The 18,522-nt window shown below is 40.0% G+C and overlaps 1 protein-coding gene across 29 annotated transcripts in view; it reads left to right on the top strand.

Moving 5' to 3' along the window:
• CELF4 (CUGBP Elav-like family member 4) overlaps positions 1-18,522 on the top strand; it is a 1,364,246-nt gene that overhangs the window by 238,162 nt on the left and 1,107,562 nt on the right. For all 29 annotated transcript variants that reach the window (XR_013221177.1, XR_013221171.1, XR_013221173.1 and 26 more), the window contains exon 2: positions 13,762-13,844. Coding sequence is in view for 24 of the 29 variants with exons in the window: in XM_077284083.1 (XP_077140198.1) it covers positions 13,762-13,844 (83 nt within the window). In the remaining 5 variants the exon portion in view is untranslated. The remainder of the gene's footprint in view (positions 1-13,761; positions 13,845-18,522) is intronic.

Consider the following 18,522-nt stretch of genomic DNA (forward strand, 5'->3'; position numbering starts at 1 on the left):
GTTTCATGACACCTGACTTTGCCAAAAGTCGGCGACTTCTGAAAATGGCCGACCCGTTTCGCTCAACCCTAGTGCACACTTCTACAGGAAGAAATATTTTAGATCTCATACAGTTGGTGGATCTCTAGATAAGAAAATGTTTAGACTGCTGGAAATGCTATATGGAAATCCATTGACCAACTGTTTGGTCCTAACATCTGAAGGTCATCCCAAATGTTGCTTCTACTGAGCTGTTTCTCATTCATGTCTTGAGTCTTTACACTTGCCAATTGGGCTGGAAGTTTCTCCTTTTTCTTCCTCAAACTCTTCTATGGATATGGAGTTTTTTCAGTAAATTTGTTCATCAAATAGAAATGGAACAATAGACAATGTGAATATCATTTTACTTCTAAAATCAGTAATCAGCTGTGAGTGCTACATTCGGATGAAGGCCATCCATGACATGAATGATAATGTGGAGACTGCCAGTGTTATTGGCTAAGGTGAGGTCAGAGTTAAGGTGAGTAAGGGTTTTGACCCCACTTTATAAACACTTTATGAACTTATTGGATATATAGACAGGGCGTGTCTGGTTGGGAAAACTCCTTTACACCTAAAGAAGTTTTGAAAAGCTTTCGGAGCATAAAGTAAATGAAAACTCTACTTTTTTAAAGAGTTTTGAGATTTGGAAGAGGATTTGTTGTAGAGTTTGCACTCAGTTTCTATCCCAAAATCTCCTAAAAATAACTGTGTGCACATACAAACAAAAGAGAAACCAGTTTTGATCATTATTTTATGTTTATTTTTCTTTGAAGGCCATAGCTAAAAATAATAACTCATTTTATGAAAGTGATAAAGTGTAATAAGGATGGAGGAAGTCTGAAGACACTTTGTCTAGATCCCAATGATTTAGGAGAAGGGTTAAATTAGGATGTCAATGGGAGAACACTGGAAACCATTATAGACAACACTATTCATATTTGACGGTAATGCACCAATCCTAAAAGGGGTTGTCCACTACTTTTATGTCAAATTAACATATGATCCCAACATAAACTAAAATATGCCTTGCGAACCCCTGCTGCTTCTCTGTACTGCAACCAGTGACCTCTGCCTGTCTTCTGACCTTCTTTACAAAAGGTAAAAGTAGTTGACAACACCATTTTAGTGAAAACTTTTTGTTTTTCTTTTCTACTAAGATTATGGACATTTTCACTGCATTATTAAAACTGTTGCAAAGGCAAATTCAATTTTAACTTTGATTTTTTGTTAAAGTATTTTTTCTATATTTTTCTGGGTGATTTTTGAGATACAGACAAAGATACAGACAAATGTTCTCTGTGAGTCAAAACACAATTGTTAAAAACTCTATAAACTGTGCTTATAGTGCCATTTTTAACATGTTTGATGTGTTTTCTGGGTGCTTGTGGAATTGAATGAAACTGGAAGGGAGAAGATACAGATTAGATATGTGAAAAAACTTTTTGATAGTGAGGGTGATCAATGACTGGAACAGGCTGCCAGGAGAGATGGTGAGTTCTCCTTCAATGGAAGTCTTCAAACAGAGGCTGGACAGACATCTGTCTGAGATGGTTTAGTGACTCCTGCATTGAGCAGGGGGTTGAACTCGATGACCCTGGAGGTCCCTTCCAACTCTAACCTTCTATGATCCTTTGATTCTGAAAACGAGGAACGTTTTGTTGATGCATTTTCCCATAGGCTTCTATCTAAAAAATAAATGTCTGCATTACAAAAATGACGCAAAATAGGCAAGTACAAAATGTCATAATTCATAGTATTTTTTTACAAGCCATAAACTAGCAAAAACTATTATGAAGAAGTTTTATGCCAGTCTCTATCTTGATAACGTTTCTCCTACATGTCTGGCCTCCTCCCAGGTCTTTCAATGTAAAAGTTTACACACGAGGATGTGGATAGCCTTCCAGACATAGGGTTATGTGTAAATAAATCTTGCATTTTACTACAATTACAGTCGTTAGTACTGCCTTCTTTTTTATCTCTTCTACCTCGCTCCCCATGCATGACAAAAGAGTTTGTCTTGTCTGCGTGGCGCGCTGCACCATCTCGGAGGCCTAAATCACAGCCCCAGATCTCGCTGGCGTTCCAGGAAATGTATAGCACAACCTTGTCACTGGAGCCATCACGCTAAGTGATAATATATGGCTGCTGTTACAGGAGCTTTACACCATCTAGTTTATCACTCTAACAATGCTGCATGATCTGTCTAATTAGAACTGCATCAACTAGTCATGGTTCTGCTACTGAGCAGTTTCTGTTGCTCCTCGGAGAGCTCTCAGGCCCTGATTTAGCACTGAAATTAAATGTAACTCTGCTTCTCTCTTTGATTTGTCAGCTGGACGCTTTTGTTGCTAGCGATTTGAACAGTTCCACCCTTTTAGTGGCCTTTGAAGAAAAAGTTACAGCAGCTTGGGAGAAACTGTTCTTTGGGAAAACAGCACCATTTTTTTTCTGCACTGCCCTCCTTTTACGTTCTGTGACACCGGACTCATAGAAAGTTTTAAAAGTTTTCTGTAAGTTTTCTAAATTCTTCATAAATTTTTATTTTGTTCTTAAGAGATTTTTCCATCCATGTGGCATGCTAAAAATATCATTTAAATGCATGTCCCACCACCAGGACTGAGAAATTGATTGCTTCCATTTTTGGACCACCGATACTTCTCTCTTTAGGTAAATGCATGTTCTAGTGGTAGGACACAAATCTACCAAACATCCTCTGGAGGTGCCATCAATTTCCATGTAGCCACTACTCCTTTACGGGTGATGTCACGCATTGCATTTAAATTCTGTTTCTAAGAGACAATTATCGTGAAATATTTTAGCAAAAAAGAAGCAAAAGCACAGTCTTGAGGCAATCAATGTCACTTGACTGAAACATGTGAACATCTCCTAAATCCTTGAAGTAGTGTACAATCTCTCATGCATCAATGATTTTTGCATGCTAGTGGTTAGCATTAGCACTTGTGCATAAGGCCGTATTTTTGGTCTGAGTGTGATCCAACATCAAATTGCACTTGGACCAATGTCCAACCAATGTTTGGAACTTGTCCAAATTTTTTTCCTCTGATGATCAGAAGACAATATCACCGCATGCCTGAATTTAATCTGATATTCGGCTCGCACTCAGCTATGCACGTCAATGAGTCCATAGAAAGCACTGGACAGCAATTGGATGACATATGAGTGGAGCCCGATTTGCATGGACTTGCACAATGGAGAAGATGGAAAATTATTTTCTCCATCTTTTCCTCATCTAAGAGAATCAGATCTCACTGTGGTCATATTATCAGAGTTTGATCAAAGTGTGATTTTTATAATCAGCAAAATTCTCTCGGATGGGGAATATACGCTCTTGCGAAGTTAATTTTTGTAAAATTTTAGTTCGATTCAATTTCTCTCAGAGGTATTAATTCATCTCTATGCAGCACCTAAAGTCATGAAAGCGTCGGCACCCTTGAAATTGTTCCAGAAAATCAAGTATTTCTCCAGGAAAATTATTGTAATTACACGTGTTTTGTTATGAACGTGTTTATTTCTTTAGTATGTATTGGAATAACACAAAAAATAGCTGACAAAAAAGGCAAATTGGACAGAATTTCACACAAAACCCCCCAAAATGGGCAAGACAAAATTGGAGGCACCTTTCCAAAATTGTGGGTAAATAACTTTGTTTCAAGCATATGATGCTCGTTCAAACTCAGGTGTGGCAAGCAACAGGTAAACTGGATAAACCGGACAAAAAGGGGAGAAGTTGACTCAATCTTTGCATTGTGTGTCTGTGTGTGCCACATTAAGCACGGAGAACACAAAGAAAAGAGAACTGTCTGAGGACTCTCACTCAGCACTTGCTCTTTTCCTAATATGTTGTCTACCCAATGATTATGTGTTAATTTTCTCTTTCCTGCTAATTTATTTCTTAAAAAATATGTATGAGACCTAGAGATATTTATGTTCAGAGCAGGCCAACATTATTCACACATTTATGTCTCTGAAGAGACATCGGGGTCATAATAACTTATCCAAGAAAAAAAAGTGTCAGATGTGAAATAATAGAATAGACAGATGCACAGAGAGAAGAGGGAGAATACCCACTGAGCCCAAAGCCTGCAGCACATTGACAAATTATGAGATTTGATCCTGGAGCAGCATAAATATTTGTTAGCATATCTACAGAATATAGAATGTATTTTCTGATAGGATGAGCATCATCATGTTCTCGCAATTATAAATGACTTCTGATATTTTAAGTTTATATAATAATAAAAGCAGAAGATTCTGCAGATACAATGGATTGAGCAGAGTTTCTTGCACTCGAGTTGAGGGGTGCAATACAGATATTTTCTTACGTCTTTTGGGAATTAGATTTCCAAGTAGAAAAACATTTTTAAAAGTATTAATTATTTCAAATAAAATTCACAGGGATTTCAAATAAAATGCACATTAAGTAAAATATTGTGGTAATTCAATTAAGCGTATTAAGTGGTAGACTGGGTAAGATATTAAAATATTACAATAAAACGCTTTATGAGGAGAGAAGGGTCCAGAGCTGGAGATGAGCGCCGTTTTAATACTGTCTAATGTGGCCGCGGAGTGTTGAAATTTCAATAGTGATTTACTCTGGTGAAATCATGATTTATTTATTTCAACCTCATCATTTTCTGAGCTGTGAGATTGGCATGTCATGTAACGTATCTGCCTTTTTTAATTGGGACTTAGAGCAAAGCTTGTAGCGAACTGTAAGTTTCCTGATGAAAGCAATATTCCTATTTTCACGTTACATAAAACCCATTGACCAAGGGATCAGTTTAATAAGAGTCACGGAGATCATTTCATTAGAGCACCGTTCTGAAGACTGAAGCAGGGATCCAAAATCATGTATATTCGGTAGAGGGAAGTGCTATTGGCCCCCTTCCATTTCCAATCCTTAGGTATTGCCTCTTTTTTTTCCCCTATTATTTAGCAGATGGAAACTTGATGTGAAGTTTTCGAAATGTAATTTTATGGTTTAACGTAAGATCCTAAGAGATCAAAACCAGTGATTTATAGAAAAATCACAATTAGAGCAGATACACACGACCGTAGATGATCTCATCTGAGAAAGGGAAAGGTCAGAGAGGCCCGGCGCCTGCGCACTGCAGTACTTTGCTCTGCCCTCAACTGGGCAGACAAAGTACACCTGCGCCGGAGCCACGACAGGAAGCAAAGAAGAGGACATCATCGTATTAAGATGGGAGGCGCCGGACCCGGACCTGTAACGCCCATCGGACCTGAACCGAACCGGGACCGCCCCTGGGTGAGTACAATCTAACTTGTTTTTCTTATCTTTCAGGTTACATCGGGGCTTTTCTACAGCATTACAGGATGCTGTAGATAAGCCCCTAATGGCGGTGGCCACAGCTTACAGGCCAAAAATGGGGTGACAGATTCCTTTTAATCATTTACAGCTTCCAATCTTACATAACTGCAATGTATCCATAAAAATCGGTTGAGCCTCCGTATGGCATAGACTTGAATGGGTGAGTCTCATCCGATTTTTTTCGGAGGAAAATAGTGCATGCTGCCATTTTTTCACATCCAGAGTGAAATCCATTGTTTCAATGACTATCACTCTGCCCGAAAATACGGTTGTGTGCGCGCGCCCTAATGGGCGCACCATGTCCGTGCTTCGACCACTACAAATATCAGCTGATTTCCATCAATCCTGTATATTTCCTTTTCATCCTTTAAGTGTTCTTAAAGAAGTTCAAGGTATTTAAGAAACGAGAGATTGCGCTGCTTCTATCCATATCTTCCTCCATCGATTTATCACCCAGTGGGGCACTTTACTAAGAGTCACACTCTCTGCAGTTTAAGCAGGTTAATCGAGTTTAACCTGCCACTGCCGCACCTGGTGAGAGCGCAGAAATTAGGCAATCCGTCATGGCTGTACAAGCAAGAATCCAATACTGTATCGCATCCTAGAAATGTACTAATAGAACATTACTCTCACATGGTCGTCTGGCGCTGCTAATGACGGGTGTTTATTAAATACAATTTCCAATTATGGCAAATCGTTTCTGGAATTTTCCATCTTCTTCTGGATGATATCTCTTTTTTTATGATATCTTCCAATGTCGAATATTTCTCTTCCTTTATCAATGTTGCATTTTTTGGGCTGTTGGTTGTAAATTCCTATCTCATTAAGGGACTATGGAAAGCTTCAGGGTCACATTCTGAACAGATCCATAGACCCCCACGCATCGAGCTTATAACATAAGGGTGTCTTCCTATACATAGATCAATAAAGGAATAACCGGCAAGTTACGAATGCAGATCCAGCATATACAAATATATGATTACAATTTTTATTAGTCAACGCGTTTCGAAGTTTTCATATTTCTTCCTGAGGGCATAAACATGTGTACATACATCACAAAAAACAGGCAGAATAATAGAGATTTTAAATTTGAAGAAAGAACAATCTTGGCGCCGTTATTTGAATTCTATCTGTATAAATCGGCCTGTATTTGTGTATATGAAAACTTCGAAACGAGTCAAACAAATACAGACAATTCAAATAATGGCGACAAGAACATTTTTTATTAGGATTTCATCTCTAGATAAAAAAATATTGAATACTAAATAAAAGTAGTGTGAAACGGCCACAGTGTGAACGTGCTCTTACACACTGTACATACACCAACTTATGCCCCGACTCATTCCTTTGGGTTTTTTGTAGTTCATTGCACTTTGCACAGACAGGGCCGTGTACTAGGCATTTGATCTACATGACTTTCAATGTGCAGGTGTCCCATAGTCCAATAGTCGGGCCCCGATCCTGCTCGGCCTTTCTCTATGCTAAGGTTGGCTGACACAAGGTGAGGTTTTAATACTAGAGAAAGGATAGGACCATCCAAACTTGGTGCACCTTGTCATGGTGGGATGGCGTCCAGGGTAGGTGCAGACAGTCAGGAATTGGCAGCGCTTTGAACGTAGAACATGTACGCTCTGTCCAAAGCGCTGCTGACTATTGAACGCAGGTGATTCCTCATGTGTTCACTGAACCGTGCAGATTCACATCATAAAATACATTGAACTGGTGATATTTATCTTGTGGAGTCTGAGCGTCTCCGCTAGATAAATAGACATGCTGCAGTCTGGAAAGACGCGCCACATGTCTGTCTCCGCGTGTGAGCGCGGGCGACTGTGCACGCCTAGTGGAGATGGGATTTCTTACTATGCTGTAACATCTGGACGCTGCCCACCCAAGTACACAGCGTCCAACCTGCAGTGTTTATTGACTTTTTTTGGTCACAATAGTGTTAGCTAAGTAACCTATATACACTATATTATTTACATGGACTTTTACTATTTATTTACTCTAGGATATATGCTCATTTTGTTTATTTCTTGTTTTTTTTTTTAAAGAAAAAGTAGTGGACAATCCCTTGAAGGAATGGTTAATACTTCACCTGAAAATAAATGACTATTTGACACTATCTGTAGAATTTCACTTCCTTTGTGTTTAATGGTGTGTTAGTTTTTTGTTTTCGATTCATGAGATACAGTGGGCTTTTAGCGTTGTTGTTGCTTTACGTTTTCTAACTATCATGTCCATTACAATTTTACTTTCCTGAATGTTACAAGTTCCTGCCCATTAAAACAACTTTATAAGAGTTTTAGTCAATGTTAATATTTTAATGGTTTTCCAAAGTTACAAGTCCATATAACACAAGGAATAGTTTAAGGGAAGTATTGTAATGCTTCTCTGCTGGCAATATAGTTTAATTACAGATTTGATGTATCTCCTTGTATACACCATTAAGCAACAATATTTATACCAGTGAAACATAATGAAATAATCTCCATCAGGGTGCCTAGTGGAACTGTATGGAATCTCCCGATATTGTGGAAGGAAGACAATTACTCTTTATTTATACACTTATTTAAGAGACTCGCGGCTCGTGGCTCCAATAGTCGCATGTGTTCTATCTCTTTATATTGTGTTAATAACGTTTTTATAATGTTTCAGTCAGGGAGAAGGCTCTGGAAGTTATCTTCTTTTTTTCTTTAATTATTTCAGATATTGATTTTTTTTTTTTTAGTGTAGCACTTCAGTTTGCTGTATATAGTCTTGGGCGAATTTAGTCAAGAGTAAAGTCTTAATACTGTAAAAAATAAATTTCCTAAAACTAGGAAATATAAGGACTATATGATGTATTGGATACAGGATGGTATTGAAGAATTTCCTGAAAAATATCATTGTTATTGTTCTCATTGTTGTCATGTCTTCATAACTATGGGGTGATCCATCTTGTCATGATCATCAACCTCCAATAATTGTTTGTAAACATCTGTATTTAAAGAGAATTTCTCACCAGGTTTTTGCTGCATAATCTGAGAGCAGTATAACGTAGAGATAGGGACATTGATTCCAGTGATCTATCACTTACTCGCCTGTTTGCTATAGTTTTTATAATAGCACAGTTTTATCAGCAGGAGATTATTATTAGAGGACTAGAAACCTGCTGCCATGTAGTCCTGCAGACATGGTGGAGGAGTGGGTCTTCTCCTTTCTTCCAACTGTACCTTTAACCCAATTCCACCTCTACCCTCCCTTATCCTCCCCTCTTTTGAAGTCCGCTCTGTCCGCATCTACTCTCCCTCCAACCTCCAAGTGGCCGTCATATACCAACCTCCGGGCCCAACCACTGCCTTTATTGACCAATTCTTCACCTGGCTTCTTCACTTTCTGTCTGCTGACATTCCCACAATCATCATGGGTGACTTCAACATCCACATTGACACCCACCAGTCAGCAGCCTCCAAACTCCTGTCCCTTACTTCATCTTTTGGACATACTCAGTGGTCCTCCTCAGCAACCAACACAGACGGACATGCACTAGACCTGGTCTTCACCCGTTTCTGCTCCCTATCTAACTTCACATCCTCCCCTCTCCCTCTATCCGACCACCATATGCTCACTTTCTCATCCTTGTCCTCCTCACCTGTCACCCATGTCCAGCAACATATGTTCCCCCATAGAAACCTCGCACATCTAGACACACACACACTCTCTGACTCTATTCAGCCACTGTCCTCCATATCATCACTCTACGACACAGACACTGCCACTAGTTTCTACAATGCCACTCTGGCATCAGCCATCGACTCGGTTGCTCCTGTCATACATAGCAGAGTGCGACGAATCAATAGACAACCCTGGCACAATAACATCACTAAAAAGCTTCAGCAAGTATTCAAAATTGCACAACGGCGTTGGAAGAAAATGCATTCGGAAGATGATTTCACTGCACTCAAACAAGCAACACTCACAATCAAATCAGCCCTCACCTCTGCTAAACAGGCTTAATTCACAACCCTTGTATCTTCTTTATCCCACAACCCCAAACAGTTGTTCAACACCTTTAATTCCCTCCTCCACCCACCACTGCCCCCTCCGACTTCCTTAATCTCTGCTGAGGACTTTGCCACACACTTGAAAAATAAGATAGACCAAACAAGGCAAGTCTTTGTTGTTTGACCATCACAACCCTTTTGTATACCAGACCAATGCCCCAACCCCATAACTTCCCTCTCCAAAATCACTGAAGGGCAGCTTTCTCATCTTCTCTCCAAATCACACCTCACCACTTGTGCACTTGACCCCATCCCACCTCCTCCCCAACCTCACCACTACACTAATCCCATCCCTAACCCATCTCTTCAGTCTATCACTAACTTCTGGTACCTTCCCTTCTGCTTTCAAACATGCCACAATCACACCTATGCTCAAAAAGCCATCCCTTGACCCGAGCGCTACGTCCAGCTATCGCCCTATATCTTTGCTCCCATTTGCATCCAAACTACTTGAGCAGCATGTCCATGCTGAACTTTCCTCTCACTTTGCATCTAACTCTCTCTTCGACAACCTACAATCTGGCTTCCGTCCCCACCATTCCACTGACCAAACTTATGAACGACTTACAGCCAAAGCTAACAGACAATTCTCTATACTCCTCCTTCTAGACCTGTGCTCTGCCTTCGACACAGTGAACCACTGCCTCCTACTATTTTATTATTATTTATTTATATAGCACCATTAATTCCATGGTGTTATACATGAGAAAAGGTTACATGCAGAGTTATAGATATCGTTTACAGTAAACAAATTTACAATGACGGACTGGTACAGAGGGGAGAGGACCCTGTCTTTGCGGACTTACATTCTACAGGATAATGGGTAAGAGACAGAAGGTCAGGGGTGCAGCAGCTTGGGTGGTTGGTGAGGCGGCAGCTTGGGTGGTTGGTGAGGTGGCAGCTCGGGTGGTTGGTGAGGCGGCAGATTGGGTGGTTGGTGAGGCGGCAGCTCCGGTGGTGGTGAGGCGGCAGCTCTGGTGGTGGTGACTGGTGAGGTGGCAGAATGGTTATTGCAGGCCATAGGCTTTCCTGAAGAGATGGGTTTTCAGGTTCCATCTGAAGGATCTGAGGGTGGTGGATAATTGGACGTGTTGAGGAGTGAAATTTCAGAGGATGGTGGATATTCAAGAGAAATCTTGGAGGCGGTGGTGTGAGGAACGAATAAATGTGGAGGAGAGTAGGAGGTCTTAGGAGGATCGAAGAATACGTGAGGGAAGATACCATGGAATTAGTGGTGCTAAATGAATAAATAATAATAAAAATGTAGTCCTCCATAACTATCAGCTTTCTATAACCCTGCCTTCGCCACTTATTGGCAGCTTTGCACAGTGCACACAGAAAGCTTCCTATCAGTGGTGTGGGCAGGATTATACAGAGCTCAGCATTAAGTGAACTGGAAGATTTTTAACAGATAAAACAGTGATTTTTATCAAAACTGGAACAAGTAAGTGACACATGGCTGGAATCAGAGTGTCGGTTTCTACTGCTCTCAGATGGAGAAAACCAATTAGAATATGCAACCAAAGTTCAAAAAACTAAGCAAAACCAAAAAGAAACCTTGTATATTAACAGATAATAAACAATTAAAACCAACTCTTTATTTCTCACTTTATAAAATTAGACAGACCAATCAACATGCAGACAACCATGCTAGGCTGTACCTGCCCCTCACACTATTAATTCTAGATTACCCTGCCTTGCAGCGGAGGTTGGCACCCTACACATATATACACTCACCGGCCACTTTATTAGGTACACCATGCTAGTAACGGGTTGGACCCCTTTTGCCTTCAGAACTGCCTCAATTCTTCGTGGCATAGATTCAACAAGGTGCTGGAAGCATTCCTCAGAGATTTTGGTCCATATTGACATGATGGCATCACACAGTTGCCGCAGATTTGTCGGCTGCACATCCCAAAGATGCTCCATACAAGGCAGGATGGATCCATGCTTTCATGTTGTTTACGCCAAATTCTGACCCTACCATCCGAATGTCGCAGCAGAAATCGAGACTCATCAGACCAAGCAACGTTTTTCCAATCTTCTACTGTCCAATTTCGATGAGCTTGTACAAATTGTAGCCTCAGTTTCCTGTTCTTAGCTGAAAGTAGTGGTACCCGGTGTGGTCTTCTGCTGCTGTAGCCCATCTGCCTCAAAGTTCGACGCACTGTGCGTTCAGAGATGCTCTTAGGCCTACCTTGGTTGTAACGGGTGGTGATTTGAGTCACTGTTGCCTTTCTATCAGCTCGAACCAGTCTGCCCATTCTCCTCTGACCTCTGGCATCAACAAGGCATTTCCGCCCACAGAACTGCCGCTCACTGGATTTTTTTTCTTTTTCGGACCATTCTCTGTAAACCCTAGAGATGGTTGTGCGTGAAAATCCCAGTAGATCAGCAGTTTCTGAAATACTCAGACCAGCCCTTCTGGCACCAACAACCATGCCACGTTCAAAGGCACTCAAATCACCTTTCTTCCCCATACTGATGCTCGGTTTGAACTGCAGGAGATTGTCTTGACCATGTCTACATGCCTAAATGCACTGAGTTGCCGCCATGTGATTGGCTGATTAGAAATTAAGTGTTAACAAGAAGTTGGACAGGTGTACCTAATAAAGTGGCCAGTGAGTGTATATACGAGATAGGCGCCCCCGCTCAACGGTGGCTATCCCTATGGCTCCTGTATGTCAACTACAGATAATGTGATACATTTAGACCCCCATTCTGACATAACAGGAAAATATATTTCTCAATACAATAGCGGCACTTATAGGACAGTGTGAAAAGAGTGAATAACAAAACAATGATATAAAATGCAAAAAGTGCTTAATACACACCAAGTACCTCTCTGTAACTGTTCCCTGCTGATCTATCCCCTGCCTGTCAGTGGGGGTTGGCGCCCTACTGTTCAGCGGATGCGGCGCCCCCACTCTACTACGGCTTGCCCTATCAGCAAGCCCTACAAGATATACTAATGCCAAAACAGATGTCACTTCAAGTGGCCTCCAATGTTATTGCTAAACATCAATCAGGCAGGCTATATGGGTGCATATGAATAGGAGCATCTATTCATCTAAGCCTCCTGATGAGCCATATCTGGTGAAACGCGTTGAGGCTTTCGTTCATGAATACATCAGAAATGATAAGTACCCCGTTGGTGTAACTGATATACATATATATCGCAAAATGGGATCACAGTTATGTATCAGCACTGTACCCATATAGCCTGTCTGATGTTTGGCCATAACATTGGAGGCCACTTGAAGTGACATCTGTTTTGGCATTAGTATATCTTGTAGGGCTTGCTGATAGGGCAAGCCGTAGTAGAGTGGGGGCGCCGCATCCGCTCAACAGTAGGGCGCCAACCCCCGCTGACAGGCAGGGGATAGATCAGCAGGGAACAGTTACAGAGAGGTACTTGGTGTGTATTAAGCACTTTTTGCATTTTATATCATTGTTTTGTTATTCACCCTTTTCACACTGTCCTGTAAGTGCCGCTATTGTATTGAGAAATATATTTTCCTGTTATGTCAGAATGGGGGTCTAAATGTATCACATTATCTGTAGTTGACATACAGGAGCCATAGGGATAGCCACCGTTGAGCGGGGGCGCCTATCTCGTATATATATGTGTAGGGTGCCAACCTCCGCTGCAAGGCAGGGTAATCTAGGATTAATAGTGTGAGGGGCAGGTACAGCCTAGCATGGTTGTTTGCATGTTGATTGGTCTGTCTAATTTTATAAAGTGAGAAATAAAGAGTTGGTTTTAATCGTTTATTATCTGTTAAGATACAAGGTTTCTTTTTGGTTTTGCTCTCAGATGGAGGTAGCAAAAACCTTATGACAGATTCTCTTAAAAAAAAAAAAAATGAAATGAATAAAAATGTTTTCACTTTAACAGTACAGTGTATTGCGCATGCTCCTTGGCATGTGCAGAGGTTGCTTTGCTGTGAGTTGGAGGAGCTGAGCTATCATTATTCTTTACAGTGTGAGCTAGACATGAGCAAATAAATTTGAGTGAAATTGAACTGTACAGAAATCTGCATTCGCCAAATAGCAGATTTTTTTTTTGTAGTTCATATCTACGAGGATCCAAGGAAATGGCTGCCACTAGCCATCATTTTTTCTGAATTAAAGGACTATCGAAAAGATAACAACATGAACAAAATCCATATGATCAGCTTTCAGACTATATTTATTCAACTTATGCTGAGATTTCAATTTATCAACAAATAAAAGTAAAACTAACAAAACTAAATTTTATACTGTACATTTTTTTAATATAACATTGTTTTATGTAATTCTTCTAATAATTTTTCCTAAAATTGCCTATTTATTTCTTTTCAGGCTGCGCCTTTCTTACATACTGTGAAAGAGAATCTGCCCTGAAAGCTCAGAGTGCTCTACATGAACAGAAGACCTTGCCCGGGGTAAGTCAGTTTTCACTTTTGCAGTGCTTTTTTTTTTTATCTAGATGTGCTGCTGACAATCCGGTGTCTGACATGGTAAAAAAAAGCATAAAAACTATTTTGTCAGTTAGTTGTACTTAGCTTTTTTGGACTATATACTCAAGACCACGATTAGCAATTGTTAACTTCTGGTCATGGGTTTGGCCATTTTGAGAAGGTTGTCTTTTAGATGTCTTCCATTTTTTTTTTCACCAAAATCTTTATTTTGATCACCTCGGCTTGACATAAATGAACCACTGTCCCAAGGACAAATCTGAAATGCCGGAAGGTGATCATAACTTTGACTTACTGGTTGAGTCTAAGAAAAAAAATTTGATAAAACAACCAAAACATAGTATACAGTTTGGGTAAAGGGCTAGTTTGGAATGATTAGACCAGAATGTAAAGCTATAAAAGATACAACAAAGTAAAGTCCTTCAAGACATGACATAGGAAAGAATGTCATCTTTGAAGCGAGAGAAGATTCCGAGTCAGGACTAGAAAGGGCTCCATTATCCTGAATGTTTTGGTGTAGGAGATATTACAGTTAATATTAATAATTGTGGCAATGTCAACTTAAGAGAACCTTCTTCTTCAATGGGCATATAGTTCTACAGAAGGAACATGAGAGATTGACTCTATAAGATGCACATTCCCATGTGGTTGTTTACATCTTCCCATTATCGTTGGATAGATTTTTCTTCAAAATGACTGATATGGTATCACTGCTTGTTAAAATCCTTTGTAACCGTCATTGTATTAATTATCCTTTACATGTTACATGGTTGAAGTAGTCAAAACTGTTTCTTGGATGTTGCATCAGATATGTATTCCGACTTGTAAAGAACACATAATAGATGGGGCAAGAAGCCCATGATATTAGAATGAGTGTCCACTGTCCACACCATTCTCTAAAAAAAGGTTTGAAGGTCCGTAATCTATCTTAACGTAGGACATGGCTCCATTTTTCTGATACAGAGCTCCAAATCCCCTCGAAATTACAGATGTGTCCTTCCATACATATTCTCTTAGCTTGATATATCTCGAGATGTTTTACTCAAATGACCCAATTTGATGAAATAAAAACCATCGCTTTGTAATACAATGTCGGGAGATGTTGATGCCATACGTATCTATACATATGGCCACCCAGTCATTGGGATGTTAGTTATGGCCTGATAAGGGTTTTCCTACCACGTTGCTTTAATATATTCAATTGTATCATAAGAAACTGAAGTCCATAACTAAATTCGCGGAGAGGTAAGGGAAGACACATCTGTAGATTGAACGCAGTATGAGTACCTAAGCTTTCCTTACTGACGCAACTAGGAGATTAGGAACTCTGTATCTGCCATAACAAGCGAGAATTAAGAATGACAAGAGGACATAAAAGAATGGACATTAATTTTTAGTCAATCATTAGAGTGGAAAACATCTTTAAATTCCGCAAATTAATTGTTAACAATCATTGCATTTCTTAACAAAATGTTCATATATTCTCAAAAAAAATTGAGGGCTTTTCCATTCGAGACCATTTTTGTTGACTCACATGTGGACCGGTGACTTACGTGATATATGATCATTATATTATTTTTCTGACCTACATTCTGCTAAATTTCCATGACTGTCTGAAGCTTGTAGTTTCTTTTACAAAACATGACTGGCATAACGCAGAATATATGTGCACTTTGGGCAATGTGAATATACCAAGGTTTCTTTGACCAAGATCTCCATGGGGCATTGAGTTACCAAGGGAATCAATTAGACAGAGGCATCATCCAACTCTTCCAAACATTCACTGCAGTCGGTGTGACCTAGTTGTCAACTCATATCTCTATACAGCTGTATATCAATTTTGCGAAGTGCTCTGGATCCACACCAGTGAGTGTATCTAGGTATTAGGGACATTCAACACCGTCAAGCTCCCACAACATCTCCCTACAACTATACGAATTTTGGTACTTCTTAGAAGACCTTGTACAGCTCCTCCATCATAGCTGAATATATAGATGTAGATATGTCTACCATATCATGTACTGATCCCAATGGGATAGTAAGTCTGTAATGTCGCTAACAAAACAATGGAGATTGTGATTTAATGAGGTGGTAATTATAGGGGTATTGATTAGCATAAAATTTAAAATCAGTACCCACACAAATGCTGATTGTTTCTTTACTTTACTTTGTGTTTTTTGGCTAATTGTGGCTAAAATACTAAAGCATCAAGAAATACATGACTTAAAACATCACTTAGGTGTCTAATAAATAGCATATACTACAAAATAATACATAACATTAAAAGAAAATTTCAGAAAAAACTGATACACTCTGTAATGCCTGGTGTAAGTTCCGTGGGGGAGGTACTTCTATTTATGTTTTGAATCTCCGAGTCAGATACCGCCCCCACAGAACTTTTATCAGGTATTTCTTGAGTGAATCTTTTACTTATAAACGTTGTATTTTTTTATATAGTTTAACAGTAGCCAATGCTATTAACTCAAGCAGTGAACCACAAATGTGGAATTAGATATAGGATAAATGCTCCCCACACAGCAAATATAACCTTGCTGCTCATGAATTTGTATGTTGTCTTATTCTTTTAAAGGGCATCTGCCAGCAAGTTCACAATGTAAACTGGAGCCACCAACTTTAACTCCTCTTGTACCACAGACCAGAAATCTGTTCATAAACCCACAACTCCCCATTCATATTAGAATAATACCTTATGTAATTTTCTCGCATCATATACTAATTGGCCGGTCCGATGGGAATTGCTGGTCTTTGCTCAGAACCTCTTATGTAAATGCAGTCGCACAGCACTGTAAGTACCGGACCTGCACAGTTGAAGCACAGGCTTGCACTTTGCTCTGCTTTTACCTGAACATTCACTTTACAAGATGCTTCTCTGCCATTAGCAGAACAGAATAAAGTGCACCTACGCTGTCCATGCTTCACCCGTGCAGATGTGAGATTTGCAGCTCTGTGTGAATGAGATACCATGCATCATCCACATCAATCATGAAAGGGGGATGGAATTATGGGAATAGAAAAGTCACTGGGAAAAGACCAACAGTCCCAATCGGATTGGACATCGCCATTTTGCAGACAACGTGGGATAATTATGAAAGGTATTTCTTTGATATGCAGGGGGAGTTCGCGGCTTACATGCATATTGGTAGAATGCGGTACAAGAGGATTTAAAGATGGTGGTTTTATGTTTTATTGGAAAAACCTCCTGAAAGGTTCCCTTTAAATGATTCCTCTGAAGGTCAAGTCACAGTCCATGAAGAAACTGTAGTCACAGCTGATGAGGAAACTGTAGTCACAGCCCATGAGGAAAGAGAAGTCACAGTCCATGAGGAAACTGTAGATACAGTCCATGAGGAAACTGTGGTCACAGTCCATGAGGAAACTGTAGTCACAGCCCATGAGGAAACTGTAGATACAGTCCACGAGGAAACTGTAGATACAGTCCATGAGGAAACTGAAGTCACAGTCCATGAGGAAACTATAGTCACAGCCAATGAGGAAACTTTAGTCACAGCCCATGAGGAAACTGTAGTCACAGCCAATGAGGAAACTAGTCACAGCCCATGAGGAAACTGTAGTCACAGCCAATGAGGAAACTATAGTCACAGCCAATGAGGAAACTGTAGTCACAGCCCATGAGGAAACTGAAGTCACAACCAATGAGGAAACTGTAGTCAGAGTCCATGAGGAAATTGTAGTCACAGTCCATGAGGAAAATGTAGTCACAGCCCATGAGGAAACTGTAGTAACAGCCTATGAGGAAACTGTAGTCACAGCCAATGAGGAAACTGTAGTCACAGCCAATGAGGAAACTGTAGTCACAGTCCATGAGGAATCTGTAGTTACAGCCCATGAGGAAACTGAAGTCACAGCCATTGAGGAAACTCAAGTCACAGCCTTTGAGGAAACTAGTCACAGTCCATGAGGAAACAGCAAATTTCAGATCAGAAGCTATTGACTTGAAACGTAGTAGACCAGATCCAATAGAGATAACATAGTAGTCTGGCCGAAGATAAAATTAGTTAATATGATCATAAATTGTGCCAAAAGCTGAGCTTAGCTACATCTGATACAATAAACTCAGTTCTTCTATATCTGATTTGACAATATTAATAATAAATTAATAAATTATCTAGCTGGGTGCCCACCGCCCTCCTCGCCTACTCATTCTCCCAGTCATAATTTAGTATAATGATTTAATTCAGCAAAGCCGTAAATCACACAAGATTGGCAAGCGTTAAAAAAAAAAAAAATCTTTCCTTCCCATCCCCCCAGACACTTCTTCTTTGAAATTTTCGGATGGTGGAGTTACTTAGCTGAATAGTATTTAATTGCGTGCACCTGTAGGAATTCAGGAGATCCTCGGAGAAAAAAAATAACATTAGTAATAATAATAAATTCTATTTCAAATCAGAGTGGCAGACCCAGTTTCATTTCTCAGGACTCACATCTTGTCTAGGAGGTGGAACATTAAGGGAAAGGTTTGATGTAGAAGCGATCACAATTATTCACACAAGGTGGTTTTGAAGAGCGCGCAACGTAAGAGCCGATGGTTATAAATAAAACCATTACAGGAAAATAGGCTTACCTCACCTGCCTCCGCTGCTTGGAAACTGTACACAAAAGAGGG

This window comes from Ranitomeya variabilis, chromosome 1, assembly GCF_051348905.1.
Source record: "Ranitomeya variabilis isolate aRanVar5 chromosome 1, aRanVar5.hap1, whole genome shotgun sequence".
Lineage (NCBI taxonomy): Eukaryota > Metazoa > Chordata > Amphibia > Anura > Dendrobatidae > Ranitomeya > Ranitomeya variabilis.